Source organism: Chrysochloris asiatica, unplaced genomic scaffold, assembly GCF_000296735.1.
Source record: "Chrysochloris asiatica unplaced genomic scaffold, ChrAsi1.0 scaffold00159, whole genome shotgun sequence".
Lineage (NCBI taxonomy): Eukaryota > Metazoa > Chordata > Mammalia > Afrosoricida > Chrysochloridae > Chrysochloris > Chrysochloris asiatica.
In genome coordinates, this window is record NW_006408677.1 from 1989549 (window position 1) to 2003218 (window position 13670).

Here is a 13670-nt window from a genome sequence, read left to right on the forward strand (position 1 = left end):
ATATATATCTCGCTGCGATGGATTCTGGCATCAAGATAAGCATCTATGTGTTTGACACGTGATTACTCAATACATTTTCTGTAATCTGCTGATATCTTTGACTGTGCACATAACTACCATAGAAATCATTCCACGAGCAGAAAGCATGTAAAACAGTATTCAAATTTGAGCAAGCAAGTATCCTGTATCTGCTTTAATAAATGACTATTCTCTTTTGCCAACAAAAGGAGGACATATCTGTAATTATCTATAAAAGATTGCTTTCCGGTTTGCAGCTTTACCTAGAAGATGCCTGGAGATACAAGTGTCTTGCTGCTTCCATTCTGATTGGGCTGGTGTCGTTTTGTCTGGTTAGGGCCAGCACCCTATCACCATGTGACCTTCGTACAGCACGAGGCATACGTAACTGGTTAATTTAAGCAATGTTCTTGACTATGCCAGTTGGTCCGAAAACACCTTGTTGTTGTTATGTGCTGCTGGGTCGGTTTCCGACTCATAGCGACCCTGTGTAGGGTTTCCAAGGAGCAGCTGGTGGGATTGAACTGCTGACCTCGTGGTTCGCAGTCCAGTTCTGATTCTGTAGCACCATTAAATTCCAAGCGCACACCATCTTCTCTAAATTGGGGGAAATTTGCTACAGCCTGAAATATTTCTTGGTGTGGCGCAGTGGGCTAATGCGTCATACTGCAAAGTCATTTGAACTGCAAAGTCGGTGGTTCAAGTTCACCAGCTGTTCCTTGGAAACCCTATATACAGAGTTGCTATGGGTCAGAATCGACTCGATGGCACTTAACAAAATATTGCCACTGGCAGTGAAAATGGGAGGAGAAAGGTTGTCTCTGAGTCCTTGTCAGTTCTGTGTCTGTGCTTGCTGAGAACAAAGGTAGGATCGGGGTAGGGAAAGTTGTTTGCTGGCGTTCTCTGGTCTGGCTGATACCTAACAGCTTTCATTTTCTGTGTGTGAGCGAGCTTCCAATTCCTCCAAGAAAGTGTGGCCCTCCCTCCCTGGACACAGAAAGCCCAGCCAGCCCTTTTTGTTTATTCTTTGCAGGTTTCCCAGGTCTCCAAGGCCCTGCTGGTCTCCCTGGTGCCCCAGGCATCTCCTTGCCCTCAGTCATAGCAGGACAGCCTGGTGACCCTGGGCGACCAGGCCTAGATGGAGAACGAGGTAAGACAGGAAGCCCAAAAGAGGGATGGCCAAGACCTTTGGCCTGGAGTTTGGGGAGGCCCTTCATACAGTCTACCCAGTCCTTATTGGTTGGCTATGCATGGACCTGCTTGACTCCTTCCAGCCTGCATTGGGATCACATTGTGCTAAAAGGGTTTGAGAAGGTTGGGTGCTGGGACCCCACAGACACATTCTCAGCCCTGGGAATGGGTTTTGGCTTCCTGTCATTCCCAAGGCCTTCAGAAGTGGCTACCTCCTGCTCACCTGCCCCTCATCCCTCCCTGATCTTATCCCTAGGACGCCCAGGGCCCCCTGGCCCCCCTGGGCCTCCTGGCCCCTTCTCGGATCAAGGCGACTCTGGAGACCCTGGCTTCCCTGGAATTCCTGGACTTCCAGGACCCAAGGGAGACCAAGGAATTCCAGGTTTCTCTGGCCTTCCTGGAGAGCTAGGACTGAAAGGTATGGCTGCCTGACAGGCTGTCGGGCTCTTCCCCACTCCATGGTCTGATGTGGCCCCTTCCTGCAGCCCTGTGATGGACAAATGACCAGCTGATAATGTTCGTCCCTACCTCACCGCTCCCCTCCCCTACAACACCAGGCCCTAACTTGCTTCCTTTTGACTTTGTCAGGCATGAGAGGTGAGCCTGGCATCATGGGGACTCCAGGCAAGGTTGGGCTACCTGGAGACCCAGGACTTCCCGGGATGAAGGGGAAGGCAGGACCAAGAGGTGAGTTGAGGGCATGTGCTGGACTGGTCCTGAGCTTGAGGGACAGGTGGGGCAGATTCTTTCAGGAGCCATTGCTTACCTTGCTAAGAAAGTCTGAAGACCGGAAGTTGTTGGGTTCGGCTCTTCTGTGACGGAGGTTTCTCCACTTTGGGGAAACTTTTGCCTCCATGAGCACCCAGGAATGGTGGCCACTGCTGCTTTGTTGCTATGTATCCTACCATTGACCTTGCCCCTCTGTAGTACTTCTGCATTCATGGGGGCTGAGTTTGCACTCAAATCACTAGCTACCCATTTTGTTCAACGCCAAAATGAAGAGCTATCCTTTACCACCCCCATCCCTATACACATCCAATCCATTAGCTAGTCGTGAGGTTCTGCATCCTCATTGTGCCTTGCATACACTCACCTCTCTTCACTTCCACCACTACCACATAGCTCCAGGCCACCATCGTGTCTCCTGTGAACCACTGGAATGGTGTGCTAACTAGCCTCCCTGCTTCCTGCCTTCCCAGAAATCATTTCTCCACACAACAGCTAGAGGTGGTGATGGCACTTGTGCACCATCTAATCGGTCCCGACTCAGAACCACTTTGTATAGGATTTCCAAGGCTGTAAGTCTTCACTCGAGTAGAAAGCCTCATTTTTCTCCAGGGAAGTGGCTGGTTGAATTGAACTGCTGACCTTGCTGTTAGCAACCCAACTAGTAACCCACAATGCTACCAGGGCTCCTTTACAGCCAGAGAGATCCTGTAAATCCAAATCACCCTATGGCTTCCATGTTACAGATACAAACTATGGTCCACAAAGTTCTCTGTAATGCCTTACTCTTAATCATCATTGCCAGTCTTCTTCCTTTGGTATTCACTGTGCTCCTCACAGACTGGTCCCTCTCAGTCTTCCAAAAATGTCTAGCTCGGTTCCACTACAGGGCCTTTGCACATGTTAATTCTATTCCCCCATTCTTCAAATAGCTAGCTCCCTTTAACACTTTTAAAGTTCTCAGCTTAAATGTCATCTCTCCTGAGAGGCTTGGAATCTTGGTGTGGTACTGTAGGATAAGAATCAATCTGCTAACCACAACATTGTTGGTTCAAACCCACCAATAGCTCCTCGGAAACCCTACACAGGGTCGTGATGAGTCAGAATCAACTTGATGGCACTTAACAACATGAGAGGCCACTTAACCACCCTCTAAAGAAGTTTTCTCCATCTCATACCACTCTGGCACCCCCAACCCCACCCCACTATCTGCTATCACTTCACCGATGTGCAGAAGAATTACAGTATTAGTGTCTTAGTTACTACTCTGTCCTCAGATCAACCAGGGGCCTGGCACATACTAGGCATTTCATTGTTCAGTGAATGAGACACCAAACTGGCATGTCTGCCTTCCATTAGTAAGCCAGCTGGCAGGTGTTGGTGTCCTAGACTTTGATGCCAACTGGACCTCTGAGGTTGGATGTCTCCCACTGCATTTGGATCAGTGAATAAGCCAACTGCCCTAGCCCTGAGCAAAGGCTGCATTAACACTTCCTGATGGCCTACCACATAGCAGGTCCTGTGCTAGACCTTGAGGAGACAAGATGAATATGACGCAGTTTCTGCCCTCAAGGAGCTGCCAATCCAGGAGATATATGGGTGGAAAAGATGTGTAAAAGGTGAAGAGAGCCACCCTTCAGGTATATCCAGTGGGGCCTAACACCAAAGGAAGAGGACTGGCTGCTGAGCAGAAAGGCAGGCTCGGGGACTGCCCAGTATACCCTCTGGTAGCTTCCTCTACGTCTCTCTGACAGTTTCATTCTCCCTACCCACAGGCTTTTCGGGCCCCCGAGGTGCGCCTGGACATACACCTATCGCAGAAGCCACCCAGGCTCCTCCTGGTCCATTAGGCCTACCAGGCATTGATGGCATCCCTGGACTTGCAGGGGACCCTGGGGTTCAAGGTCCTGTAGGTCGACAAGGTGAGGGGGATATTGCATAGGGAGACTTTGCAGGGAGCTGAGACACCGTAGGCTGAGGTAGGGAGCTTGGAACCCTAGCTCCAAGAGGACACCTTCATCAAGCATTTCCTGTGTTCCTGCATGAAGCTCACAAGCTTCTTGTCAGGAGAAGGGCCAGTAGCGCAGTAGTGGTACTTGGCTCGAGAGAATGCGCCGGCCTAGTATCAGAGCTACTGCTGACAGTTTTTCCCCTCTTAAGTGCTGCTGAGCAGGTGGAAGGAGTGAGTGAGTAGTGGATAAAGGAGCAAGACAGGCAGTGGAAACAAAGCCCTAGGCTGCAAGACGTGAAATCAGCCTTCTCATCCTAGTTATGCCCTAACTGGAATATGTTCGTTTTCTGTGCCCCGGTACCTCCATGTCTGATATGGAATCACTGTTGCCCTGAGTACTTCCTAAGGTTGCTTGGAAGATGGGAGGAGGAAATGGTGTTAAGGAGCTCAGAGTCCTGTCCAAGTGCAAAAAGGCTTAGGTCTTGCACTAAGAACGAGTTAGTACAGGCTGGCTTCAGCCTGCAGCTGTTTGGACACCAATTTTGACAGTAGTTCGCCCTCTTCTGGTGAGTCTTGGGTATGGAACACAGAGCTCCTTTCTCAGGAGCCAGCTCCTCAGGACTGTCCACATTGAGTGTCCTCTGTTCACCTTATCTCCTTGTAGGTTCCAAAGGTTTACCTGGCATCTCTGGCAAAGATGGCCCCAGCGGGTTCCCAGGCCCACCCGGGGTTCTTGGCGATCCTGGTGTCCCTGGACTACAAGGCCCTCCAGGATTTGAAGGTCAGCACTGGGGCAGAGGGCTTCTGGGAGGATTTGAGGCTTCAGGAGTCAAAAACTGTAATCTGAGAATTAGTAAACCTGGTGGTAGAGCTGGAGGTGAGACAACTAAACATTCCCTGCCTTCTAGAAGGCAAAGTACTGTTCTAAATCCTTTTTCTGGGTTCTCTACTCGCTCTTAAGAGCGATGACTCTATATTATAGCATGGTCCCTTGCCCGGTAACTTCCTTTTTCATCCAGGGATTCTGACATGGATGGGACAGGGGTGACTCTGCTACTAAACTCCCATTTTTACATCCAGGATGGCAAATCAGTTACCCGAGTAGAGAATAGTTCTGAGGCTCAGTGGGTCGGTACTGTGATTGATTAAGCATGTCTGCCATGGGCAGGAGAGGCGAGCATGATTTTGCCACAATGTGTGGCACTGTATGATCAACACTGGACTGCGAACTACAAGGTGGGCAGTTCAAACCCACCAGCTGCTCTTTGGAAACCCTGCTACAGGGTCGCTATGAGTCGGAATCGACTCGACGGCACCTAACAGAAACAGCAATTAATGTAAGGAGCCCAAATGGCATTGTAGGGTAAGCACTGGACTGCTAACCACAAGATCAGCAGTTCAAACCCACTAGCCACTCCACAGGAGAAAGATGAGGCTTTCTGCTCCTGTAAAAATTTAGTGTCTCAGGGACCCTATACAGGGTCGCTCTGTCAGAATTGACTTGATGGTTGTGGGTTAGTGTTAAGGTGCTCAACTGCTAGCCAAAATGTGGACGTTTGAGTCCACCCAGAAGCAATTCCGAAGAAATGTCTTGCTATCTATTCCTAAGAATCTGGCCCTGTGCACAGTTCTACTCTGACACATGTAAGATTGCTCTAAGAAACAGGGTTGACTTAATAGCAATTGATTTTTGGTTTTCATCGTAACTCTGTTTTTTCTTCTGGCTCAGTTTCCAGGCAGTTTTCCCCTTAGGAACTCTGTAGGCATGATGATTCAGTGCTCAGCTGCTAACCAAAAAGCTGGTGGCTCAAACCCACCTAGCAGTTCCGCGGGAGAAAATCTGGTAATCTGCTCCCATAAAGATTACAGACTGGGCTGCGAACTGGGCTGCGAACCACAAGGTCAGCAGTTCGAAACTACCAGCTGTTCCGCTGGAGAAAGATGAGGCTTTTTGCTCTCATAAAGATTTATAGCCTCGGAAACCCTATAGAGGGTCGCTATGAGTCGGAACCGACTCCACGGCATATAACCACCACCACCCCATCACATGAAGTTGTTATGAATCGAAAATCAACTCAACGGTACCCAAACAACAAGTATCTCCGTATGAGCTACTTTACCACTCAGCGAATCCAAGTCTCCAAGAATCCAAGGCCAGGAGGCTGGGGAGGAAACAGGAGAGTGTACTGGTTAGAGGGGAGTCACAGCTCTGCCATTTACTAACCATGTGACACATGAAACCTGTTTCCTCCTCTCCACATTGGGATAGGAATAGTACGGTCTCAGATTTGCTGTGAGGATTAAGTGAGATGCTGCATATACATCACATATCTTGCAGCATATTTGGCACCAAGTGGGTGGTGGATACTATCAGTGGCAGCAGACTCACACCTTTTATGCTCTTCCTCTCAGGAGCTCCAGGGAAGCAGGGCCCCTTTGGGAGACCTGGAATACCTGGCCAGAGCGTGAGCGTGGGCTACACATTGGTGAAGCACAGCCAGTCTGAGGAGGTGCCCCTGTGCCCCCTCGGGATGAGCCAGCTGTGGGTGGGTTACAGCTTGCTGTTCGTGGAGGGGCAGGAGAAAGCCCACAACCAGGACTTAGGTAGGTACCCTAGCTGTAGCAGCAAGCCCTGCCATGTGTCCCATGGGAGCGTAGAGTCAACTTTCTCTCCCCTCCCACTGCCGCTGTGGGTTATGATCTACCGCTTACTAGCTGTGTAGCTCCTTCCTAGTATGGTGTAATACAAAATGAATCACCCAATGCAAAATGCTTACAACAATTTTTGCCGCCTATTAAACAGCCATTAAATGTTGATGATTATGAGTAGTAAAAATAGGTTGTTGTTAGGTGCCATCAGGTTGGTTCCAATTCAACGACCCTATGCACGCACGGCAGAATGAAACACTGCCCGGTCATGCGCCATCTTCCGAACTGTTGTTACGTTTGAACCCATTGCTGCGGTCACTGTGTCAATTCAATTGGGGGGGGGGGTTCTTTTTTTTTGCGGACCCTCCACTTTACCAAACATCATATCCTTCTCTAGGGACTAGTCCCTCCTGATAATATGTCCAAAGTATGAGGGAAGAAGTCTCCTTGCCTTCTAAGGAGCATTCTGCCTGCACTTCCTCCAGAACCGAGTTGTTTGTTCTTTCTGGCATCCCATGGTACTTTTAGTATTCTTCTCTGGTATCTTAACTCAAATACATCAATTCTTATGGTCTTCCTTATTCACTGTCCAGCTTTTGCATCCATATGAGGTTATTGAAAATACCATGGCTTGGGTCAGGTGCACCTTAGTCCTCAAGCTGACATCTCTGCTCTTGAACACTTTAAAGAGGCCTGTGCTGCAGATTTGCCTAATGCAATACGTCGTTTGATTTCTTGACTGCTGCTTCCATGAGTGTTGGTAGTAGAGCCAAGCAGAGTGAAGTCTTGCTCTTAGAATCCTTCAGTATTGCAAGTGAAGGCTTGAATTTTTTCTTCAGTTCCTCAGCTTGAGAAATGCTGATCGTGTTCTTCCCTTGTGGTGTTCTAACTCCAGGTCTTTGCACATTTCATTATAATACTTGATTTTGCCGTGTCGAGCTGTCCTTTGAAGTTTTCTGTTGAGCTCTTTTATCTCATTTCTTCCATTTGCTTTAACGTCTCTACTCTGGAGCAAGTTCCAGAGTCTCTTCTGACATCCAGTTTGGTGTTTTCCTTCTTTCTAGTCTTCTTAATGGAGTCCTGGTGTGGCACTGCAGAATAATGTGCTGGACTGCAAGGTCTGTTTGAACTGCAAGGTCAGCTGTTCAAATGCACAAGCCACTCTTCAGAAACCCTATCCAGACTGGCTATGAGTCAGAACCGACTTGATGGCACTTAACAACAACAGTCTCTTAATGACCTTTTGCTTTCTTCCTGTGGGATGGTTTTGATGTCATCCTACAACCTTTCTAGTCTTCAGTTATTAGTATCTAATGCGTGAAATCGATTCCTGAGATGATCTCTGCATTCAGGTGGAATACGCTCAAAGTCTAATTTTGGCTCTCGTAGACTTGTTTCCATTTTCTTCAGCTTCAGCCCGAACTTGCATATGAGCAATTGACAGTCTATTCCACAGTCTGTCCCTGGCCTGGTTTGGCTGATGATATGGATATGGATGGAGCGTGTCCACTGGCTACTGTCCATAGGTGTAGTCAATTTGATTTCTGTGTATTCTATCTGGTGAGGTCCATGTGTATCGTTAACTTCTATGTTGTTTTAAAAAAGGTATTTGCAATGAGCGAGTCATTGGCCATGCAAAATCGTATCACACAATCTCTGGCATCATTTTTATCACCAAGGCCATGTTTTCCAACTACTTTGTTTCCAATCTATGCATTCCAATCAACAGTAGTTATCAATGCATTTTGATCACATGTTTGCTCAATTTAAGACTAAAGAAGGTGGTATAATTCTTCATTTTCATCATCACTGGCTTTAGTGGTTGGTGCGTAGATTTGTATAATATAGTACTAACTGGTCTTCCTTGTAGGCGTGTGAATATCCTTCTATTACAGACAGCACTATACTTCAAGACAGATCTTGAAATGTTCTTTTTGATGATGAATGTAGGTATGGGTGGAAGGAAGCCATTCCTCTTGAATTCGTAGTTTCTGGCATAGTAAACCACATTATTGTCTGTTCAAAATGGCCAATGCCAGTCCATTTCAAGGCACTCTGGTAGCGTCGTGGTTATGAATAGGGCTGCGAACTGCAAGGTCAGCAGTTTGAAACTACCAGCTGTTCCGCGGGAGAAAGATGAGGCTTTCTGCTCCTGTAAAGATTTACAGCCTCAGAAACCCTGTTCAGGGTCGCTATGAGTCGGAACTAACTCCACGGCACATAACAACAACAACAACAACAATGCCTAGGATATCGATGTTTATGCCTTTCATTTCATTTTTGACAACTTCCAATTTCCCTAGATTCACAATTCCTACATTTCATGTTCCAATTATTAGTGGATGTTTACAGTTGTTTCTCCTCATTTTGAGTTGTGCCCCATCAGTAAATGAACATCCCAAAAGCTTTATTCTGTTCATGTCACCATGGCCAATTCAACTTTGGGGAGGCAGCTCTTCCCCAGTGGCATTTTGAGTGTCTTCCAACCTGAGGGGCTCATGTTCTGACACTATATCTGAAAGTATTCTGGTGTTCTTCATAATGTTTCAGTATTCAATATTCTGGTGCTGACAGTGTTCTACTGCTATTCTTAAGGGCAATGATGGCGACCCCAAGAACTAATTATATTGTCTACAGGTGTGCTGCCTCTGAAACGCAGTCCATTTAATGCAGGGTTTACAAAGCAGATTAGTTGGGGCATTATTTCATTTATAAAAAGATTATTATTTTCATTATCAAACTTTCCTAGTACATTGAAAATAGGATTTAATCCCCAGATGTCAGCCTGTATGTTTCAGGGTTTTACAGGATCGTAAGGAGAGGAGTACCCTGGTCCGGTAGATGCAGTTTGGTGTTAACTCAAATCCCGTCAAGTCGAGGCCTAGGTTGCCCTGGAAATACTCCCCGCCCTGCCCCTCAGCCATCTCCTCTCCTTGCCAGGGTTTGCTGGTTCCTGCCTGCCTCGCTTCAGTACCATGCCCTTCATCTACTGCAACATCAACGAGGTGTGCCATTATGCCAGGCGCAATGACAAGTCCTACTGGCTTTCCACCACTGCTCCGATCCCCATGATGCCCGTCAGCCAGACCCAGATTCCCCAGTACATCAGCCGCTGCTCTGTGTGTGAGGCGCCCTCTCAAGCCATTGCTGTGCATAGCCAAGATGTCACCATCCCACTGTGCCCCCGGGGCTGGCGCAGCCTGTGGATCGGGTACTCCTTCCTCATGGTAAGGCTGGGTACTGCACCTCCCCCACTGGAGAGACGGGGCAGGGAACTCTGGGAAGTTACATCAGACTGCTAGACACAGGGAGTTTGAAAGGATAGACAGTGCTTGACCTGGGCTTGGCTAGAGACCAAAGTGTCCAATTCTGTATGTATGGCAGGTCATTGCAGGTATAGGTGGAAGGAAGCAGTGGTTCTGTGACTCCTCATCAAAGACCCTAACATCTTCTCCACCCTTGTTTCCACCAAGGGCAGGTGGGAACACATATCTGGGTGGGCAGGGAGGAGGGTGAGGCTGTCACTGCTAAGGGCCTCCTACACTCTCTCTGGTCAGACTGGGCATGGTGTGCCCTAACCTTTCATCTATCCCCAGTGCCATTTCCTCCCTTGGTGGTGGTGGTAAGTGCCATCAAGTCGGTTCCAACCCATGGCAACCCTGTATAGGGTTTCTGAGGAGTGGTTGGTGAGCTTGAACCACCGACTTCGCAGTTCAAGTGGCCTTGCAGTCCAGTGTATTAACCCACAGTGCCACACCAGGACTCCATCTCCTCCCTAGAGGCTCAGAATTTCTCTGTCCTTGCTAGAAGTCTTGCTGCCTTTCCAAGACTTCTAGGATAGTGGGGAGGCGGTGCCAGGTGTGTCTTGCTATGAAAGAACTTAAGACATGTATAAAGCCAAGGAGGCATGAGGTCCCTGTAGTGACCTTGTGGGCTAAGCCATTGATGGCCGCATGCAGGGGGTGCTCCCCCATGGCAGGAGGTCCGCCAAAGGCAAGGGGTACAGGGAACCGCTAGAAGGGGAAGAGAGCATGAAAAACCCTGGCGAAGAGAAGTAGGGGGAAGCCTGTGTGCCCCTAGGCAAGATCCCCCCCATAGCACGGTAGGGAGTCTCTAGGTCTGATGACTCTGAAGGCAACAGCACCTCACGGCCCCTAGATCGACAAGGTTTTATTTGATCTCAGGCTAGCAGATGTTGGGTGCAGTTTCGTGGGTATGTTAAACAGGCTAAAAACCTACTGATTTGGTCTATTTTCTAAATAACTAGACACATTTGAAAGGCTCTGGCAGGCTTTTGTTTTTGGGCAAATGGGCCTCAGTTTGCTATGAAGTAAAAAACTTGGGGTTAAGACACAGAGGACATTTTTGACTTATGTATAGAACAGTCCCTGACACGATTGCAAGTGAATATCTGGGAGCATTTCCTCAAAGTAAGTTCAGAGCAACTCCCAGGGAAAACCGGTGTGGCACCCTGTCTTAGTCTGGGCTCTCTACAGACATAAAAACCAGTGAAGCAGATGTGGAGATATATACATATATATAAATAAAGGCACTCTGGTAGCATAGTAGTTATGAATCAGGCTGTTAACCAAAAGGTCGGCAGTTCGAAACTACTAGCCATTCCGCAGGAGACAGATGCGGCTTTCTGCTCCTGTAAAGATTTACAGCCTCGGAAACCCTGTGCAGGGTCACTATGAGTCGGAACCGACTCCACGGACCTTAACAACAATAATATATATGTGGAGTAATCCTGGTGTGGCACTGTGGGTTAATGCACTGGACAGCAAAGTCAGTTTGAAAAACTGTATGCCACCCTAAACGATGTGCTTATTGTTATTAAGTGCCACCGGGTCAGTTCTGACTCATAGTGACTCTGTATAGGGTTTCCAAGGAGTGGCTGGTAGGTTTGAACCGCCGACCTTGCAGTTCAAACTGACCTTGCAGTGTAGTGCATCAAACCATTCAAGTTGATGTATTTGTCCTCTGGGGGTGGGGGAAATGTTTTGTCACCTCATGCACTTCTAAACATAAGTTTGGGAAACACTGGTTTAGATGTAGCCACTGCCCATGCATAATGGGTTAGGAGGGCATTAGGGAGCTTGGGGAGTCCTTTGTGGTGCAAACAATTAACACAGCCGCTAACTGAAAGGTGGGAGGTTCAAGTCCACCCAGAAGCACCTTGGAAGAAAGACCTGGTGATCAACTGAAAATAATCAACCACTGAAAACCCTACGGAGCACAGTTCTACTCTGATAACACATTGGTTCACCAAGAGTCAGAGTTGGCTCAAGGGCAGCTAGTTAGGGAGCTTTGAGGGCAGCTGTTATGAGGGAGGATGAGCAGCCCCTTCCTTACACTACAGCTTTTGGTATGCTAGCTGGATGCTGCACACCAAAAAGGAATGAGCGTTTACCAACTGCAAGCACACGCATCTTCCTATGGCAGCCTAGTGTCTCCTCGTGTCCCCAGGCCAGCCCCTGGCAGGCCCAGCTCATACACCACCCTCCTTCCGTTTCAGCACACTGCTGCTGGGGCTGAGGGCGGAGGCCAGTCCCTGGTGTCACCTGGCTCCTGCCTAGAGGACTTTCGGGCCACTCCTTTCATCGAGTGCACTGGTGCTCGGGGCACCTGTCACTACTTTGCCAACAAGTACAGCTTCTGGCTGACAACAGTGGAGAAGAGGCAGCAGATTGGGGAGGAGGAACCTGTGTCTGAGACGCTGAAAGCTGGACAGCTCCACACTCGGGTCAGCCGCTGCCAGGTGTGTATGAAAAGCCTGTAAGGCGGCACCAGCGGCTACTCTGGCCTTTGCCCTCCCCTCCTCCTCACAGCGGTCACCTCACAAACCTGAATGGTCTGAAGAAGGAAGACCCTTTTGCCCATCTGTCACATTTTATTCTTGAGTCTCAAATAGGCTGAACTATTGGACTCTGGTCACCCCAACCCTGGGGCCCAATAGATGAGCTCACCCCACTGAGATCTGCTGTCCTATTTCATTTAACCTGGTGCTATATTGATTTGGATGTCTGTATCATTCAGTGGCTACCTCGGAAAGACTTGCTGGGGCACTGCTTTCTTAGACTGCTAGCTCTCCTCCTTTTTTTGGATCAGCAATCTCTTCATAGCTATCACAGGAGTCATCAAACAGTATTTGACTTAAACCCAAACTCAGTGTTTCCACATTAAAAAAAAAAAAAAAAAAAAGCTATCTGGTTGAACATTCATAGATGGCTCCAGGCTGCATAGGTCAAGCCCTGACCATTCAAGCAAACCTGCTATGTCTAGGCAGGTAATGCGGTGCCTGCTGGTAGTCCAGACGGAGCTGTGACTCCTTCCAGAATGAGAGATTTCCCATAGTGCTTAGAGAAGCTTGAAGACCAGCAGGCAGCCAAGAAGTGCTCATTAATTTCAGCCAGTCCTAGACAGATCACTTCCTGCCTGCCGGCTTTCTCCTCAGCCAGATTCAGAGAAGACTTGGCCTGCTCCAAAGTTGAGCAGAGGATGTAACAAATGCAGCCAAGCCCATTAAAGGAAATGAGAACCACAACCCTGTTTTCCTAAAAGGGGCGGATGGGTAAGGAGGTGTGAATTTTGCTTTTGACTCCAGGAACAAAAAGGTAAATCTCCTTTGTCCCAATTTCTCACAAGTCCCTGTTTACTCCAAATGCTATTCAGAAGTGTGCACATTATGGCAAATCAAAGTTGCAACATGTTAGTTCCTCTGCCATTTGAGGCAGTTAGAAACTTTTCATTAAAACATTCATCCAGTTGCTCTTTCACAGGTAGCCTGTTAAACTATTGTAACACATGCTTAAAACCTCATCAGAATTGAGCACACTCCTCTCCTTAGCAGCGAGCAGACCCAAAGCAGGCCTGAGTTGGTTGTAAGTGTATGGAATTCTGTTTGGGGGATTGGTTTTAACTATTTCCTTCAATTACCAGTTTCTCAGGAGACTCTGGATAAATTGACATGAGGCAGTTCCTTCCAGGTGATTCTGTAAACGGTGCCAACACAAAGCATAATCATTATGCTTGGAATCATTGTTACTTTCACCTCAGACGTATCGGCTTTGTACATAGCAAATAAAAGGAATTGAATCAGAACATTTGACTCTTTTGACATTCTGTGATGAAC

General features: G+C 48.0%; 1 protein-coding gene across 1 annotated transcript in view; it reads left to right on the forward strand.

The window, feature by feature from the left end:
• The window catches only part of COL4A6 (collagen, type IV, alpha 6), a 90417-nt gene extending 78021 nt beyond the window's left edge, over positions 1-12396 (forward strand). The window contains exons 37-44 of the mRNA XM_006871061.1: positions 1052-1168; positions 1466-1627; positions 1798-1896; positions 3711-3857; positions 4551-4667; positions 6299-6490; positions 9476-9762; positions 12054-12396. Of these exons, the coding sequence (XP_006871123.1) occupies positions 1052-1168; positions 1466-1627; positions 1798-1896; positions 3711-3857; positions 4551-4667; positions 6299-6490; positions 9476-9762; positions 12054-12317 (1385 nt within the window). The 3' untranslated portion in view covers positions 12318-12396. The remainder of the gene's footprint in view (positions 1-1051; positions 1169-1465; positions 1628-1797; positions 1897-3710; positions 3858-4550; positions 4668-6298; positions 6491-9475; positions 9763-12053) is intronic.
• The last annotated feature ends 1274 nt before the right edge of the window (positions 12397-13670 follow it).